Here is a 14,415-nt window from a genome sequence, read left to right as displayed (position 1 = left end):
GCTCGATAAGCTCGGCTCGCGAGCTCGTTAACGAGTCGAGTTCGAGCCGGCTCACGAGCTGGCTCGGCTCACTTACATCCCTAGACCCCACGTAGTGGGATAAAGGCTTGATGTTGTTGGACAAGAGACACCATCTTATTCCACCCAAATGGATTCCAAAACCATGCCATTAAGTTTTAATAAAATGGAAAAGAGGTTGAGATCAAATAGAGAGGAAATATGGGTCTTCGATCTTGCCCTATATCAGCCATGCAATACAAAAAATGCAATATTATCAAAACCTAAATTCTGACACATCTTAAGGTCATGCATTATGGATATGCATTAGCGTGCTCTTGCTGTCTAGGTCTAAATTTGTAACTTCAAGGTATATAAGTAAATGCTATGATACCATTCCAAGTTATAAAGGGGACATAATTCAATATATATATATATATATAGATTATAGATTATAGAAATGTGGTCTAAGGATTAAGCAATTCATAAGTATTTTTTGTTATTATTATTTGTTAAAAGATCTACTAAAGAGCTTAAATGAGCAACGCCCAAAAGAAATATAAATAATGTATATGTGCAACCGTAAGCAGTTAATATAGTTTAGTGCAACAAATCTCTTGATAATTCTAGAAATCAGTAGAAAAGGATATGTGAGGTAGAAAGAAGAAATCATATGCATGATACAATGATGTCTTCTCCCAAAGACTAATAAGTTCACCTTATTGGTGATAATCCAACTCATGTTACCCGAGTGGAGTTAGCTATTGGGTGGAGGATAAAGTTGATGACTTGTGCAACAACAATAGTAGAGACATGACAACAAGATAGGTGGGTGGGTGAGTTATAAAATGGAGTTGGTAGGTACTTATTAGGTAAAGTGTTTGTCTAACCTCTTAAATTAGGCACTCATTCTAGGTTACAATCCATCCTTATTGCCTTGAATAGGGTTGCAAACGCGATGAGCGTTCGACAAACTACTCTTGGCTTGACTTGATTATATCTCGTTCATGATTATTTGATTGAGTAATCAAATAAGCTTGAATATATTTTTTAAAATATTTGATGGTTAAATAAACAAGCTGAGCGGCTATTTGCTTGATTCATTTATGTTCATGAACAATATCATTTAAAGCTCTTGAACAAGCTCGATAAAAAGCTTGATTCATGTTCTATGCAGAGCTCATGAACAAGCTCATTAAGAAATTTGATTAATGCTCAATGTGGAGCTTGATTAAGTCTCATTATAAAAATGATGAGCAATTTAATATGAATGGTTTATATTTTATTATAATTTTATAAAATAATAATCATTTATTATAATTATTTGTAGGATTGATAAGCCTTATTTGGTAAGTTAATGAACATCTCGAAAGTAAAGCTTGGTAATAGCTTGATAAGACTTATTTATTATTTTTATATGAGCTGCTCGTTTAAAGCTTGATAAGCACAATATGAATCAGTCATGAACCAAACACAAAACAAACTTGAACATCTATTATTTTAAATGAACCAAGTTTGAACATAAATATAAAAGCTTGAATCTAGCTCAAATCGAGCTCAAATAAGTTGATAATAAATGAGCTTAAACATGAGCAAATATCTACTTGACTCGACTCGGTTCATTCACAGCCCTAGCTTTAAGGGATGGTGGTTAAGGAGGGCCTTTAGGTGATGGTCGGTGAAGGCAAAAGGAATGCTTTAAAAGCACACTCAAGAGGAAAGTCAAATGTGACACGAAGAATATTAGTGTAGTGTAAGTTTTGAGATGTGATTTAGAGCGAATGAAGAAGATTGAATGTCTTTGAAGATGTTGAGAGTCCGAGCAGAAGTGACATCCAATCTTTACATAGAATCAACAAGTATTATAAGTACAAAAAGACGAAATGAATGAGCTAAGTTGGTAGTTGTAGGATGTTGAGTTGATGGCAGTAAGTGGGAAAGCAATATGCCGAATAGGCATTGGGTCTCAATATAAGTTGATTGGAAGGCGACTAATGTCGATGACTATATAATGCCAAGTAACAGAAAAGATGCCTGATGCGGACATCAGATCATCGAAAGTGTATCAGTGACGAGGACGACGATCTACGGCTGCGATCGCATCTCTTTATTTCTAATTGATATATTGTATTTTATTATTAGTGTCCTTTTCCACTTTTACCCTCACTTGAGGGACTAGATGCATGCAACCCCAAGGGGGTAATTTGGTCTTTTGTTTTGTTCTTGTATGAGGGCCTATTTATAGCATTCTTTTTCTTCTTATGAGGTTAATGAATGAATGATAAAAAAATTCCTGCACATGTGTTTATGTTGAGAGTTGTGATAGTTCTAGGAGAGAACTTTGGTGAAGTCCCTTGGTGTGAAGGGCAAGCGGATCACCCACCAACCGCAGGAGAAGTTCGGGTTCGCGGTTCTATCAATTTTCTTTGAGTTTTCTCTTTCTTCTCTCTTCTTCAAGCCGCCGGCCTTAGCTCTCTCCCCTCCCACCACCACCGGCCTTCACCGCACCCCTTGCCAAGCCGTCGGTCAATCATCTCTCCACCTCAAACCCCAAGTCCACTCCACTTAACCCACACCCCTTCCTCAGCTAAACGCCACCCAAATCCCAAACCCTAACCGCCGACCTTCCCCTCCCATGGATCCAAAATTGATTGTCTTGCCTCTTTCCAAAAGTGGAGCCTGAAGATTAGGAGGGAACTCCAATTCAAAATTTGATTTCGAATTCAGATTTTTAATTCTTTCCTAAATTGACATAATCCATATTAGGAAATTGCTTAATTCGTGAATCTAATTTTAAATGAAAATTAAGAGGAATAGTTTACCCATTATTTCCTCCTAATTTTAGATGAAACCACTTAAGGAAACCTATACAATCAACCCCTACTCCAAGTATGCCGCTGCCCCCCTTTTTCTCCCTTGACCCACTAATTCCTTTTGCGCTCAAACCTTCCTATTTTAGCACTTTTAATTTGGGTAACAAATTTGAATTCAAACTTCAAATTAATTTGGGTTTAAATTTATTTCCTAAACGAGGATTCCTATTTTAGGAAAGTCCCATAAATTAAGCCCAAATCAAATTCAAATTGAATTGGATTTAATTTCTCTTTCCCAATTAATGGATCTTGATTTGGTAAGCCATAACTCCTCACCAAGTCCCCCCCAACCATACATGCCGCCGGCCCCATGCATGCCCCTTGCTTGAATACTTTCCAAACTTCAATTCTCTCTATTTGGGAAGAATTCAAAGTTTTCCCTCTATCCTATCCGCCCACTTCTTTTCTCCAAATCCCTAATAAATCCCTTTCAAATTAAAGGATTGATTTGGGGAAAGATTTTATTAATTCTCTCCATTATTTCTTTGAAATTCAAATTTCAAATACCCCATCTTTACTTGGCCAAATCAGGAATCTAATTTCAGAATTCCCTCTTGGAAAGAAGTTGCTTTCCTTAGCATTGGCCGGCCATCACCTTTCCATCCCATCCTTGCTCCCAAAGTCATCCCAAGCCCTAGCTCTAGGAGTGTCACATTGCTGTCCAGAATTTATGGACAGTGTCGGGAAGCTGTCCCGCTACCCGAAGATCATCGTGTGCTGTCCAAAAGCCTCAGTTTGCTGTTTAGAGAAACTAGTCCAAAGGAACTTGCTGCCCACCCGCCAAAGATCATCGAATTGCTATCCTAAGGCAGCTAGGGGTTGTGTGTTGCTGCCCACTCCTTCCCTAACACCAAAGCGACTACGCCGGAGCTCTATATTTGTCTTTCCCTTTGGTAAACGTTTCTTCCTACTCTTATATCTTCCTAATTCACCATTCAATTGTTGTTATAGTTTGATTCACAAAGATTCTTGTTGATCCCTCCTCTAAAGCATAGTAATTTAGGGAGTTGAGTGAGAAATCATTGCATAGCGACTAATCTTATTGTTAGCATAGGGATTTTGTTGAAAACCTTCCATTTATACAACGTTAGATTAATTGACTATTTTATGATCTTAATGTCCACGCATGTGATTTGGCATAAGCTTATTTTATCACCTTATTGTTTTTATCTTATCGTTAAATCAATATAAGTTTTGATTATTATTGCTCTCTAAATTTAAAACGTGCAAATTTCTTATTCCAATCATTTTTGCATTTATGTTCTACATCAATGCCGAGAAGGGAAAACATTGAGTAAACGACTTGTTGAAGAGGTGAGTTACCTAGGCGGAAGAAGCCAAGACGACAACTCAAGAATGATGAGTTGTTAGTAAGTGTTGAGAAGAGAAGAAGAAGTCAAGGCCTAGTCAACAACTCTATGATATTGAGATACTAGCAAAGGTGTAGATGACTCGGCAAGAAGGTGTGTTGTTGAGGAGGTGCCAATTGATAGTTCAAGATGTGAGTTATCGACAATTACTGCGAAGGTGAGTTGTCAATGCTGATGATGCTATGTCAATATCTCTAACGTGCTAGTTGTCGATAAATACTAAGAGTGAAGGGATGCCAAGTGTGCAACTTCACAGGAATGGATCTCTAGAAGATGCCGATGGGAAGGAGGCCAATAATGACAACTCTAGGATACCAAGCTAACAATTCTAATGTGTCGAGCGGTGAGCAAGGCAAAATAGTACATATGCATAAAAGGCAAATTCATAGGACTTTGCTATGGGAAGACATCAATCAGAAGGAGACCAAACTAATAGCTTTAGTATGCTGAGCGATTGGTAAGGTGCCAAAGTGGAATAATGCTGAGCAGGAGACTTCACGAGGAGAGGTCCCATTAAGGAGAAAACTAGAAGATGACCAAGTTGACAATTTTAGGATGCTGAGAAATAAGCAAGACATAGTGGTAAAGTCGAGTTTGCTTGAATGGTGTTCAATCTAACAACTCTAATATCCTAAGTTATTGCATGAGACCAGGGAGATTGGATGCTGAGAAGGCTACTTTTGTGGGGCTAGGTCTCAAGAAGAAGCTAACCAAAAGAAAACATATATTGTCCATATTAAAGCTAGTGATGCCTGGAAGATGACCAAGTCAACAACTCGAGTATGCCAAGTTGTTGATAAGAGATTGAAAATGAAAGAGGCCTAAGCCGACAACTCTAGGTTTTTGTGTTGAGTTGACTGTATTGTGTGTCGGATAAACCCATTGAATGGGTGAATGAAATTTGCGGTCACTCGAAGGAGAACTCTAGAGTGAAAATTGAGATCAACAGTTATATCTTTGATCACATGGCTTTAATAGTTTAATTATATGTTTTTTTGATAAGTCGATGTTTTTGTTATACTTGCTATTGCTTGTAATTTATGTCATTTTAAAACAAGTACTTTCATGTTATTAATTATTTATATTGATACGCCTTCCTTTGGATTATCAAGGCATGGGGTTGTTTGGTTGGGTGCTATGATTATATATATTTATATATAAAATTTGTATATACAAATAAGTAAAATAACCTATCAAATCTTACAAGATAAGCAATTTGATAATACATATCACTTGATATAAGGAAGTGAGGTATAATTTTTAACTAAATTTAAATGCATGAATGCTAATATATTTGATGTATGTTTTATAATAATATTTTTTAAACTAGTCGGCTTGTGAGCTAATGTGTCAAGTTCGGACTGGCTTAAGTTTATCTCTTTAGCTCAGGAGTCAATTATTGAGCCAAACTCGAGCCAATTCATGTGTTGGCTCGATTCACCTTTGGCCCATTAGTTAAAAGAAATATTTGTATTTTTAAGTTTACGGGTTCGAGCAACATACTCTGCGATTTATTGTTTACCATTCCAAAAAAAAAAAAACTAGAGAATATTCCTGACAATTACCTAGAGAATGTTCCTTAAAGTTATTCCTCCTTGTGATGAGCCTCTAAAATAAAGGGAGATTTTTATGAGAATGTGGAGCTTTACTTTATTTCCTGCTCTTTTGATGGGTGTCCCTCTTTTTTCCAAGATTTAATTTAGGTTTTGATTTCTTCCTTATCTCCATTTTTTGTTTAGAGGTTATATTATCCCCTTTAATTTAACTATGATCAACAAACAAGGCCTTTTTTGTGCAAATGAGTTTGATTCCATTTTTATGGAGTGGCTCGCCCCTACATGGAATAATTTTTGGAAATGATGGTAGATTGAATTCTGTTTTCTAGCTTCTAGCACCTTTTGAACACCTAAATGATCTTGTCTGCTTCTAGAAAATTCTAGATACTTTTCTTGATGTCTGATTTTATGAGTGCCTCCTCAATCAATGAATATTGAGCATCTCTTTTATCTCCATTTTTTATGTTTAGCATTTATAAATCCATCATTCTGGAAGTCTTGTTTCTTTCATTTTTTAGGTTTACTTGGTCATTTTCAACTGTGCTTTCTAAGATATTTAATATTCTTCATTGTTTTACTTCCTTACGTGGTTCCTTTTTCTTTTGTGTTTTAACTTTAGATTTGTCAAATTTTTGTTTAATCATGAACGATCAAAATTATTTTTAATGGACACTTCTACTATTCTTTGACGCTTTTTCCAATATTTCTATCTTTCTTGTATCAAAGATATATCAGAAGGACAACAAAATGTGTAGTTAATTGGTAGAAATTATATAATCTTGATATGAAGCTTCAACAAGATTTTTTTTTTCGATGCAGGAGTACTTATAGTGTAGATATGTCTTATTATTTTGTTCGTTTCACGAGATTTTATATTTTCTTAATTACTTAATGTTCGTCTTATCTTGATCTTGCCTTTATTTGAGATAACTGCTGTTAACCAATATGCATTTTTTAATTGAGCTTCACCTTAAATTCTGATTCTGTTTTATGCTTCTTTTCAGGTTTCAAACATTCTACCCTTGTTAAAACGGGGCATTGGGGTTCACCATTCTGGTCTTCTTCCTATTCTGAAGGAAGTGATTGAGATACTCTTTCAAGAAGGTCTAATCAAGGTAGGCATATGTTTTGGTTAGTGCTGTTTTGAGTTGAATTTCATATTCCAGTATGTCTCTTCTTCCTCATACATTGAATGTTTAATTTTTTGAGTACTGATATATTTTTTTTTCAGGTGTTTTTAAGTTATTCAATGGCCCTCTCATTGCTGTTGTTTTTAATGCTATTTCGTCATACATGGATTACTTAATTTTTGAATATTTATATTCTTTTTCTCTATGGTTTTGACTTAGTCAATGACTCTTGAGCCTTACTGTCGTTTTTTGTGTTTTTTGATAATATAATCCTTGATAGGTAGGTATTAGTTCACACTTTTAACTTAACTTTTTAAATTTACCAGAGCTGTGTCACTATCTGCGTGATCTTCATAATTATCATAGTTAGCTTTATCCAACCCTTTGGGGCAGGCTAGCTTCTTGTTTTGGTCATGCTCATTTCTTTGTATCAGCGGAAGATAGTGTCATTTACTTGCAGTGAGCAAAACAATCCCATTTTCTGTAAAGATTTGTACAGTTTATGAGTTTATTCAATATGGTGCTTGAACTTTGACTGCAGGAGAAGTTGCCAAATATTCTTTTGTTTGCTAATGACTTCCATGGTAGGTTGGAGATCAACTTAAGTTTTCAGTCAGATTACTATGATAGAATCATGTAGCAAATCTCACAGAAAAAAAAAGGATGGGAAATTCCCTAAAAATGCCTAAAGTAGATAATGATGGATTACCGTCCATCAAATGCTGATATTTTCTTTAGTGGTCTATAGAATTTTTGTACAAAGCTGACATGGGACCAGATGCAGTTCCTTTGGCTAATTCCTCGTAGAAACTTCTACGAGGAAGAGCATAGAGGCTACCACATAAACTCATTTGGGAGACTTGTCCCAGTCTCTAAGAATACTTCTACAAATCAGCTTAATGTACCAGCCTCTGAACCCTCTCTTACAGAAGTTCGGAAGTGGAATTCCTCTATTTTGTTCTAGGGTTACAATCATTGGCATTTATATCTGTGTGTAACTACATTATTTTGTAACATGGTATCCAGCATCATAAGTATCCTTTTTAGTTGGTACTGGTTTTATGGGTACTACTTCAAAATATTAGTAACATTTAGTTGTGTTTGGACTTTGGATGCCAGGAATTTGAGTGGAAGGAAATTGGAAATAAGGGATTGTAAATGTTAAATTAATGGTTGCAGATTTAGAAGCAACAACCTCCATAAATTATTGGGCTTCCATTTCATTCCTTCACTAAGGCTTTGTTTGGAAGTGCTTTTTTATTGCTTATTGAAGCAGCTTTTTAATACAAAATATTTTTTGTATTAAAAAGCTGCTTCAATAAGCAATAAAAAAGCACTCCCAAACAAAGCCTAAACCTTTGTTTTATAACAAGGCTATTGATGCCTGAGAGGACTTCGGCATTTGTTAATTGAACGAGCATCTAGTTTGGATAATTTCTTTAGTTGCTTTTTGGTAAGTTATGGTTCTGTTGATAATTGAAATATCTTTTACTTCAATTTTTTTGCTCACTTTTTTATTACAGTGTTTACTTTAACTCATTATTTAGTTTTTAATGGATTTCCACATTTTGTAACAAAGGATGTTAGCTTTTGTATCTATGCCGATAATTGATCTATATAAGTTATACTTCTAGTGGATTTCCTGCTAGATATGTAATGATGGGTGAATCAAAATTAGGATGTTTCAGTTTCGGGGTTGTCAGTTGTGATGGATCTTAAACTTCGCCAATCTTTTGCTACCTTATTTTTTTTGTGACCTGGAGTCTTACTTGATAAGACTAACTCTTTTCTGAAGAAAAATTAAACTTGATTGATGAACTTTATTTTCTTAACTAAAGAAATGCGGATTTTCACGTTTTCTGTTTTTAATAAATAATTTTGGAACATCTTACATTAACCTTTGTTCAGCTTCTCTCTATTTCCATTTGCTTGATTAATTCATTCTAATGTCAGCTTCTCTCTATTTCCTTTTGTTTGATTTATTCATTCCAGTAAAGTAGTTCTTACACCAACTGCTGATATGCCTTACTTTATGCTCTTTTTGTAAAGATGCTTTTTTGATGGGTACTAGATATTGCTTAGATATCTACTGTTTTTAGGTTGTTCCCCATCTGGTTATGGAAATACATTGATTTTTTGAGTAATTTATTCTTCATGGACCTCTGATGATATTGATGGGTGATTATAATTTCCACTTTAGTGTTTGTTTGCTACAGAGACATTCAGTATAGGTTTGAATATGCCTGCAAAAACTGTAGTGTTCACCAACGTTCGTAAATTTGATGGGGATAAATTCAGATGGTTATCCAGTGGGGAGTATATTCAAATGAGTGGTCGGGCTGGCCGCCGAGGTATTGATCAGCGAGGTATTTGCATTCTTATGGTAGATGAAAAAATGGAGCCTTCAACTGCAAAAATGATGTTAAAAGGAAGTGCTGATTTCTTAAATAGGTATTTTTTATTTGTTTTTATGTTTGCATTCATTCATGCTTGAATGTTGACTCTCTTTTTGTTTTGACATAATCATATTGAAATTGAACTCTAATTGTATTTTTAATTTTAATTATACTGTATTGGTTCATTTTACCATGTTTTCAAAATTTTCGACTTTTTTTATAAAAAAATAATCAATAATGTTATGTTTCTCACAAATTATTTTTGAGATTTTATTCCAAAATGAAGATGTCCTTTTTCACTTGAATTTTTGTGGTGCAGAATTTACTTTCTGTTTTGCTCCTCGGTTTGTCCTGGACATTGCTTCGAACCCTTTCACTAATGCAATGAGTTTATTAAATAGTACCATATAAATTATTCTATTGTAAACATTTCATCTGTGATTTTTTGGGAAAGTTCTTTCTCTTTCCCCATTTTTTGTTATTAAATACAAGATGCCTTACATTATCAACTTGTACCAGTGCCTTTCACTTAAGCTACAATATGCTATTGAATCAATTTCGCTGTGAAGATGGTGATCCAGAGAAGCTTCTCCGACATTCATTCTATCAGTTTCAAGCTGATCGGGCTCTTCCTGATCTCGAGGTTGGTGGATTAATTTGCATGTAACCACAAACTAGTAAAGGTTTGATAAATGAAGAGGGAACACTAGTCATGTTATGGAAAATATATCCTTGTAAAGTGGAATAGTTTAAAAAATCTTGCTTTATTAATATGAAAAAAAAAGATAAAATTTGAGACTGTAACTACCACTTGTTTTATTTTCTTATTTATTGATTTTATCATGAACATTATTTACAGAAACAAGTAAAAGAATTGACAAGAGAGAGGGACTCTATTGTCATAGAAGAAGAAGATAGCTTGAAGGACTATTTCAATCTGTTGCAGCAGTATAGAAGCCTAAAGAAAGATGTTCATGATATTGTGTTTGCTCCAAAGTATTGTCTACCATACTTACAACCTGGCAGGCTAGTGTCTCTATTGTACGCTAGTAATGACAAAAGGCCTTCATTCTTCACACATGAACCAGTTACATGGGGAATAATAGTTAATTTCCAAAAGATTAACAACCTCAATGAAGGTAAGTGATATTGTTTAACTTACTAGTGTGGGGTTTATTATTTGGTTTAGCGTTTATGAAATTTGATAATGCATGATGTACACAAGTTAAGATCTTTGGAAGATTATTTCTCTGTTTAATTTTTTTTTCTTTTTGGACCAGCTGCAGATAAAAGACCCGAGGATTCACAATACACAGTTGATGTCTTGACGAGGTGCATGGTTGCTAAAGAATCAGAGACAAAGAAGTCTATAAAAATAGTTCATCTAAAAGAGCAGGGAGAGCCTCTTGTGGTATCGGTGCCTCTCTCTCAGGTAATGATTGTTCACATTTATGTTTCTTGAATTAGTTTTAACTTTTTCTAGTGAGCTATGTTTACTTCTATGAAAATAATCTAAAAGATTATTACACTATCCTCCAAGTTTTCTCGATGTAACATCTGGATCCCTAATTTCCTGAAAACTTGCTGCGGGCCATTTAAGTATTAGGGTATGTATATGTACGTTTCAAGTATCTTCCGGTTAATGATAATGCCCATAAAAGATATAAAAGTTGTTTTTGAACTTGTGGCCGTTATGTTGGGAGGGAAAAATAAGGAGGTCCAACTAGGATGGATCAGAGTACAGTTAGGGGGTCAAGTTTTGACTCTGTATACGTAGTCTGCACATTTCCCTTCTTTTTTTTCTATTTGTATTTTAGTCCAAAGGGAAGGAATTTCTACATACTCTTATCTGGAGATTTACAACTAGTTTTTAGCTATTACTTTGGTCAATTGTGAAAAACCTATGGTATTGTGACCTCCTTGTATCTTACCCTTTTTTTTATCTGATTGATCGGAGCTTTTATTCTATTCAAGTGATCAATATGTCTATTTGTTCTTTAGATTGTTAGTTTGAGTGTCGTTCGGCTTTACATACCCAAAGATCTTGTACCATTAGAAGCTCGAGAGAACATGCTCAAGGTTCTTTCAGAAGTCTACTCCAGATTCTTGAAGGATGGGATTCCTCTTTTAGATCCTGAAGAAGATATGAAAGTAAGTTCTTTTTGTTTATTTGTATATTTTTCTTACATGAACTGTCATTCCTAACAGTTATATGTTCTTAGGTACAAAGTAACTCGTATAGAAAAGCTGTCAGAAGGATAGAGGCCTTGGATCGGTTATTTGAAAAACATGAAATCCGAAATTCCCCACTTATCCAGCAAAACCTACAAGTATTTCATGATAAACTGGAATTGTCAGCCAAGATCAAGTTAGTGAAGAAATCAATGCGCTCTTCCACCGCCTTAGCTTTCAAAGATGAACTCAAAGCACGCAAAAGGGTTCTTCGAAGATTAGGGTGATAACTTTTATCTTTTTCCTATTATTTTTTTCGAACAAAAAGGTCTCTATAATAAGCCATTTCATTGAAAACATATTATTGAGCATAAAGGTTTGTTAGTTGTTGTTAAAATCCCAATCATCCCTTTGGCCCTTGATCCCACGGCCAAGGATGGAGATCCGTGGAAGGCCCACTTGGATTACGCCAATCTCCTTCCATATTTGGGTGGTTGATTTAGGAAGGATTATATTAGCGCAATTATGAATAATTTTGTATTTATTTGTTTCTTTATTAAGATATCCTAAATAGATCTATAAATAGGGATAAATTTGTGTAATAATAATTCTGTCAATTCTAACAGTTGTCATCCTAGTAGATAGGGAAGCCCATAGAACTGAAGCATAACCCGTGCTTGAACTTTGCTATTTTTTAACTGATAGAATGTTTCTTCTAATTTAATTTCTCTCCCAGTGTTAAAAAATGATCATTTATGTTCATATGGAGGAAATTCTGATGTCTTTTTTCTGATACAATATCATATTTAATTGGCTTCAGATACATTACTAGCGAGGATGTTGTAATGGTGAAAGGTCAAGTTGCTTGTGAGATCAGCTCCGCTGATGAATTGATCCTAACAGAGCTTATGTTCAGTGGTTCATTTAAGGATATCAGTATTGAGGAAATGGTGGCTCTTCTCTCATGTTTTGTCTGGCAAGAGAAGCTGCAGGATGCTCCTAAACCAAGAGAAGAACTAGAATTGCTATTCTCTCAGCTACAAGAAACAGCAAGGAGGGTTGCCAATGTGCAATTAGACTGCAAGGTACCACGCTTATAACTGGTCTCCCCATTGATTCCGAATTTTCCTAGACATTCTTAAAGTTCAGGTGAACAAGTGAGGGATTTTATCATCTCATTTTAATGAATTTTCTTTTAGCTGTATTTATTTATATATTTCCAAAACAATGGCTTTATTTGGCTATAGGGGTCCGCTTGGAGATTAATTATTTTGTGCGGACGCTAAACGCATTCCGGAGATTAATTAGAATGCGCCATGTCATCCCTATGCTCGGTACCGTGACTCGGTACTACTCAGTACCGCGGCTCGGTACCGCCGATGTGGTGCATTATGGTTGGTCTCTGGACGGCGTTCTGCGTCCGGTCTCCACACAGAATAATTCCTCCCGCTTGAACCAGCTTTTTCCCTAGATTTTTCAAACCATTGTCATGCTTTCTTTTAGCTACAAATTTTTTTGCCACTTTTTAGAAATTTTTGTAGTGCGGAATTGTTTTCTACAATCATTTATGTTAGAATATGATAGCTTTAAAATGCTGCTACTCTATTTGTTTCTAAAATGAAAAAAAAAAAAAAACTTATAATACCTGCAACAGCTTCTAAAAAATTATTTTTCACCCAATAATTTTAGAACTTTTTTTACAAATAGGCGCAGCCATCTCAATAGAGCCCATAGTTTTAGAGAATTTATTCTGTATAGAGTCTGGACGGAAAGAATCGTCCGGATATGTGGGTGTACACATTGTACACAATGTGTATCAATTTTTTATACACACTATGTGTACACAGTATGTGCACTCACACTCCAGACGGTTCTTCTCATCCAGACTCCGCACAGAATAATTTCTCCATGGTTTTAACTTGAACTTCTTATAAATAGATGTGAAGAGCTCTCAAAGCAAAAAAAATCTGAAACAAATATTGCTTGGCAGGTGCAAATGGACATTGATAGTTTTGTGAACTCCTTTCGCTCGGATGTCATGGAGGCTGTTTATGCATGGGCAAAGGGATCAAAGTTCTTTGAGATTATGGAGCTCTCCTCAGTATTCGAAGGTAGTTTGATTAGGGCCATCAGAAGACTAGAGGAGATTCTGCAACAATTAACCTTTGCGGCCAAAGCAATAGGAGAAACGGAACTGGAAGAGAAGTTTCAAGAGGCTGTCAAGAAGATCAAGCGTGATATAGTATTTGCTGCATCCTTGTACTTGTAGTCAATTAATTTCATATTAGAAGATGCATGCAAACCAATTTTGTTTTAATTTAATTTTAATTTATTATTATTATTATTATTATTATTATTATTATTATTATTTAAATTTGTCGACATTAAACTTGACCCTCTACTTGTAACATAATTATATATATGAAAATGTAGGAGTAGCTTGTGGCAGATAAAATTAGAGGGAATTGCCTTGCATAGAATATCGGACTTTTGATGATCCGATTAGAAGAGTAGATGTATTAGAAGTAATTTATTGATTGCGAAAGAACTTTTGATGGTAGCTTATATTAATTTTGCACTGTTCAATTAGAGTGATATAAGTTTTGTTTGGGACGATTTTTTATTGCTTCTAAATCAAATTTTTGAAGAGTTTGAATATTACTTGGGCTATAAAATTTTATTTATTGAATGTATTATCCAAATTTTCATGTTTTTAAAGTGTAAGGCATAAAAAATTGGTACAAAAATAAATTATTAAATAAGCAATCATTTGTTTAGCATTTTATTTATGAGAAATTAACATACATATCATTTTATTTCATGTTATTAATATATTTAACATCCAAAATATTAATGTTATATGTCTATCACATATATATAATTTTAATATTAAACATACCACTTAAATATTTTATTTCTTG

The 14,415-nt window shown here is 34.6% G+C and overlaps 1 protein-coding gene across 2 annotated transcripts in view; it reads left to right on the top strand.

Moving 5' to 3' along the window:
- Nucleotides 1-14,059, top strand: part of LOC110107726 (DExH-box ATP-dependent RNA helicase DExH9) — a 27,759-nt gene extending 13,700 nt beyond the window's left edge. The window contains exons 6-14 of one of the 2 annotated variants that reach the window (XM_020838082.2): nucleotides 6,801-6,911; nucleotides 9,127-9,377; nucleotides 9,842-9,965; nucleotides 10,182-10,461; nucleotides 10,609-10,754; nucleotides 11,324-11,473; nucleotides 11,545-11,777; nucleotides 12,315-12,579; nucleotides 13,485-14,059. In XM_020838082.2, the coding sequence (XP_020693741.1) occupies nucleotides 6,801-6,911; nucleotides 9,127-9,377; nucleotides 9,842-9,965; nucleotides 10,182-10,461; nucleotides 10,609-10,754; nucleotides 11,324-11,473; nucleotides 11,545-11,777; nucleotides 12,315-12,579; nucleotides 13,485-13,763 (1,839 nt within the window). In that variant the 3' untranslated portion in view covers nucleotides 13,764-14,059. Of the gene's footprint in view, nucleotides 1-6,800; nucleotides 6,912-9,126; nucleotides 9,378-9,841; nucleotides 9,966-10,181; nucleotides 10,462-10,602; nucleotides 10,755-11,323; nucleotides 11,474-11,544; nucleotides 11,778-12,314; nucleotides 12,580-13,484 lie in introns of both variants that reach the window. The other variant, XM_020838081.2, reaches the window with a different exon arrangement.
- The last annotated feature ends 356 nt before the right edge of the window (nucleotides 14,060-14,415 follow it).

Source organism: Dendrobium catenatum, unplaced genomic scaffold (assembly GCF_001605985.2).
Source record: "Dendrobium catenatum unplaced genomic scaffold, ASM160598v2 fragScaff_scaffold_506, whole genome shotgun sequence".
In the NCBI taxonomy this organism is placed as follows: domain Eukaryota; kingdom Viridiplantae; phylum Streptophyta; class Magnoliopsida; order Asparagales; family Orchidaceae; genus Dendrobium; species Dendrobium catenatum.
Note: the sequence above shows the minus strand (reverse complement) of the source record. Positions and strands in the feature narration are given on the sequence as shown.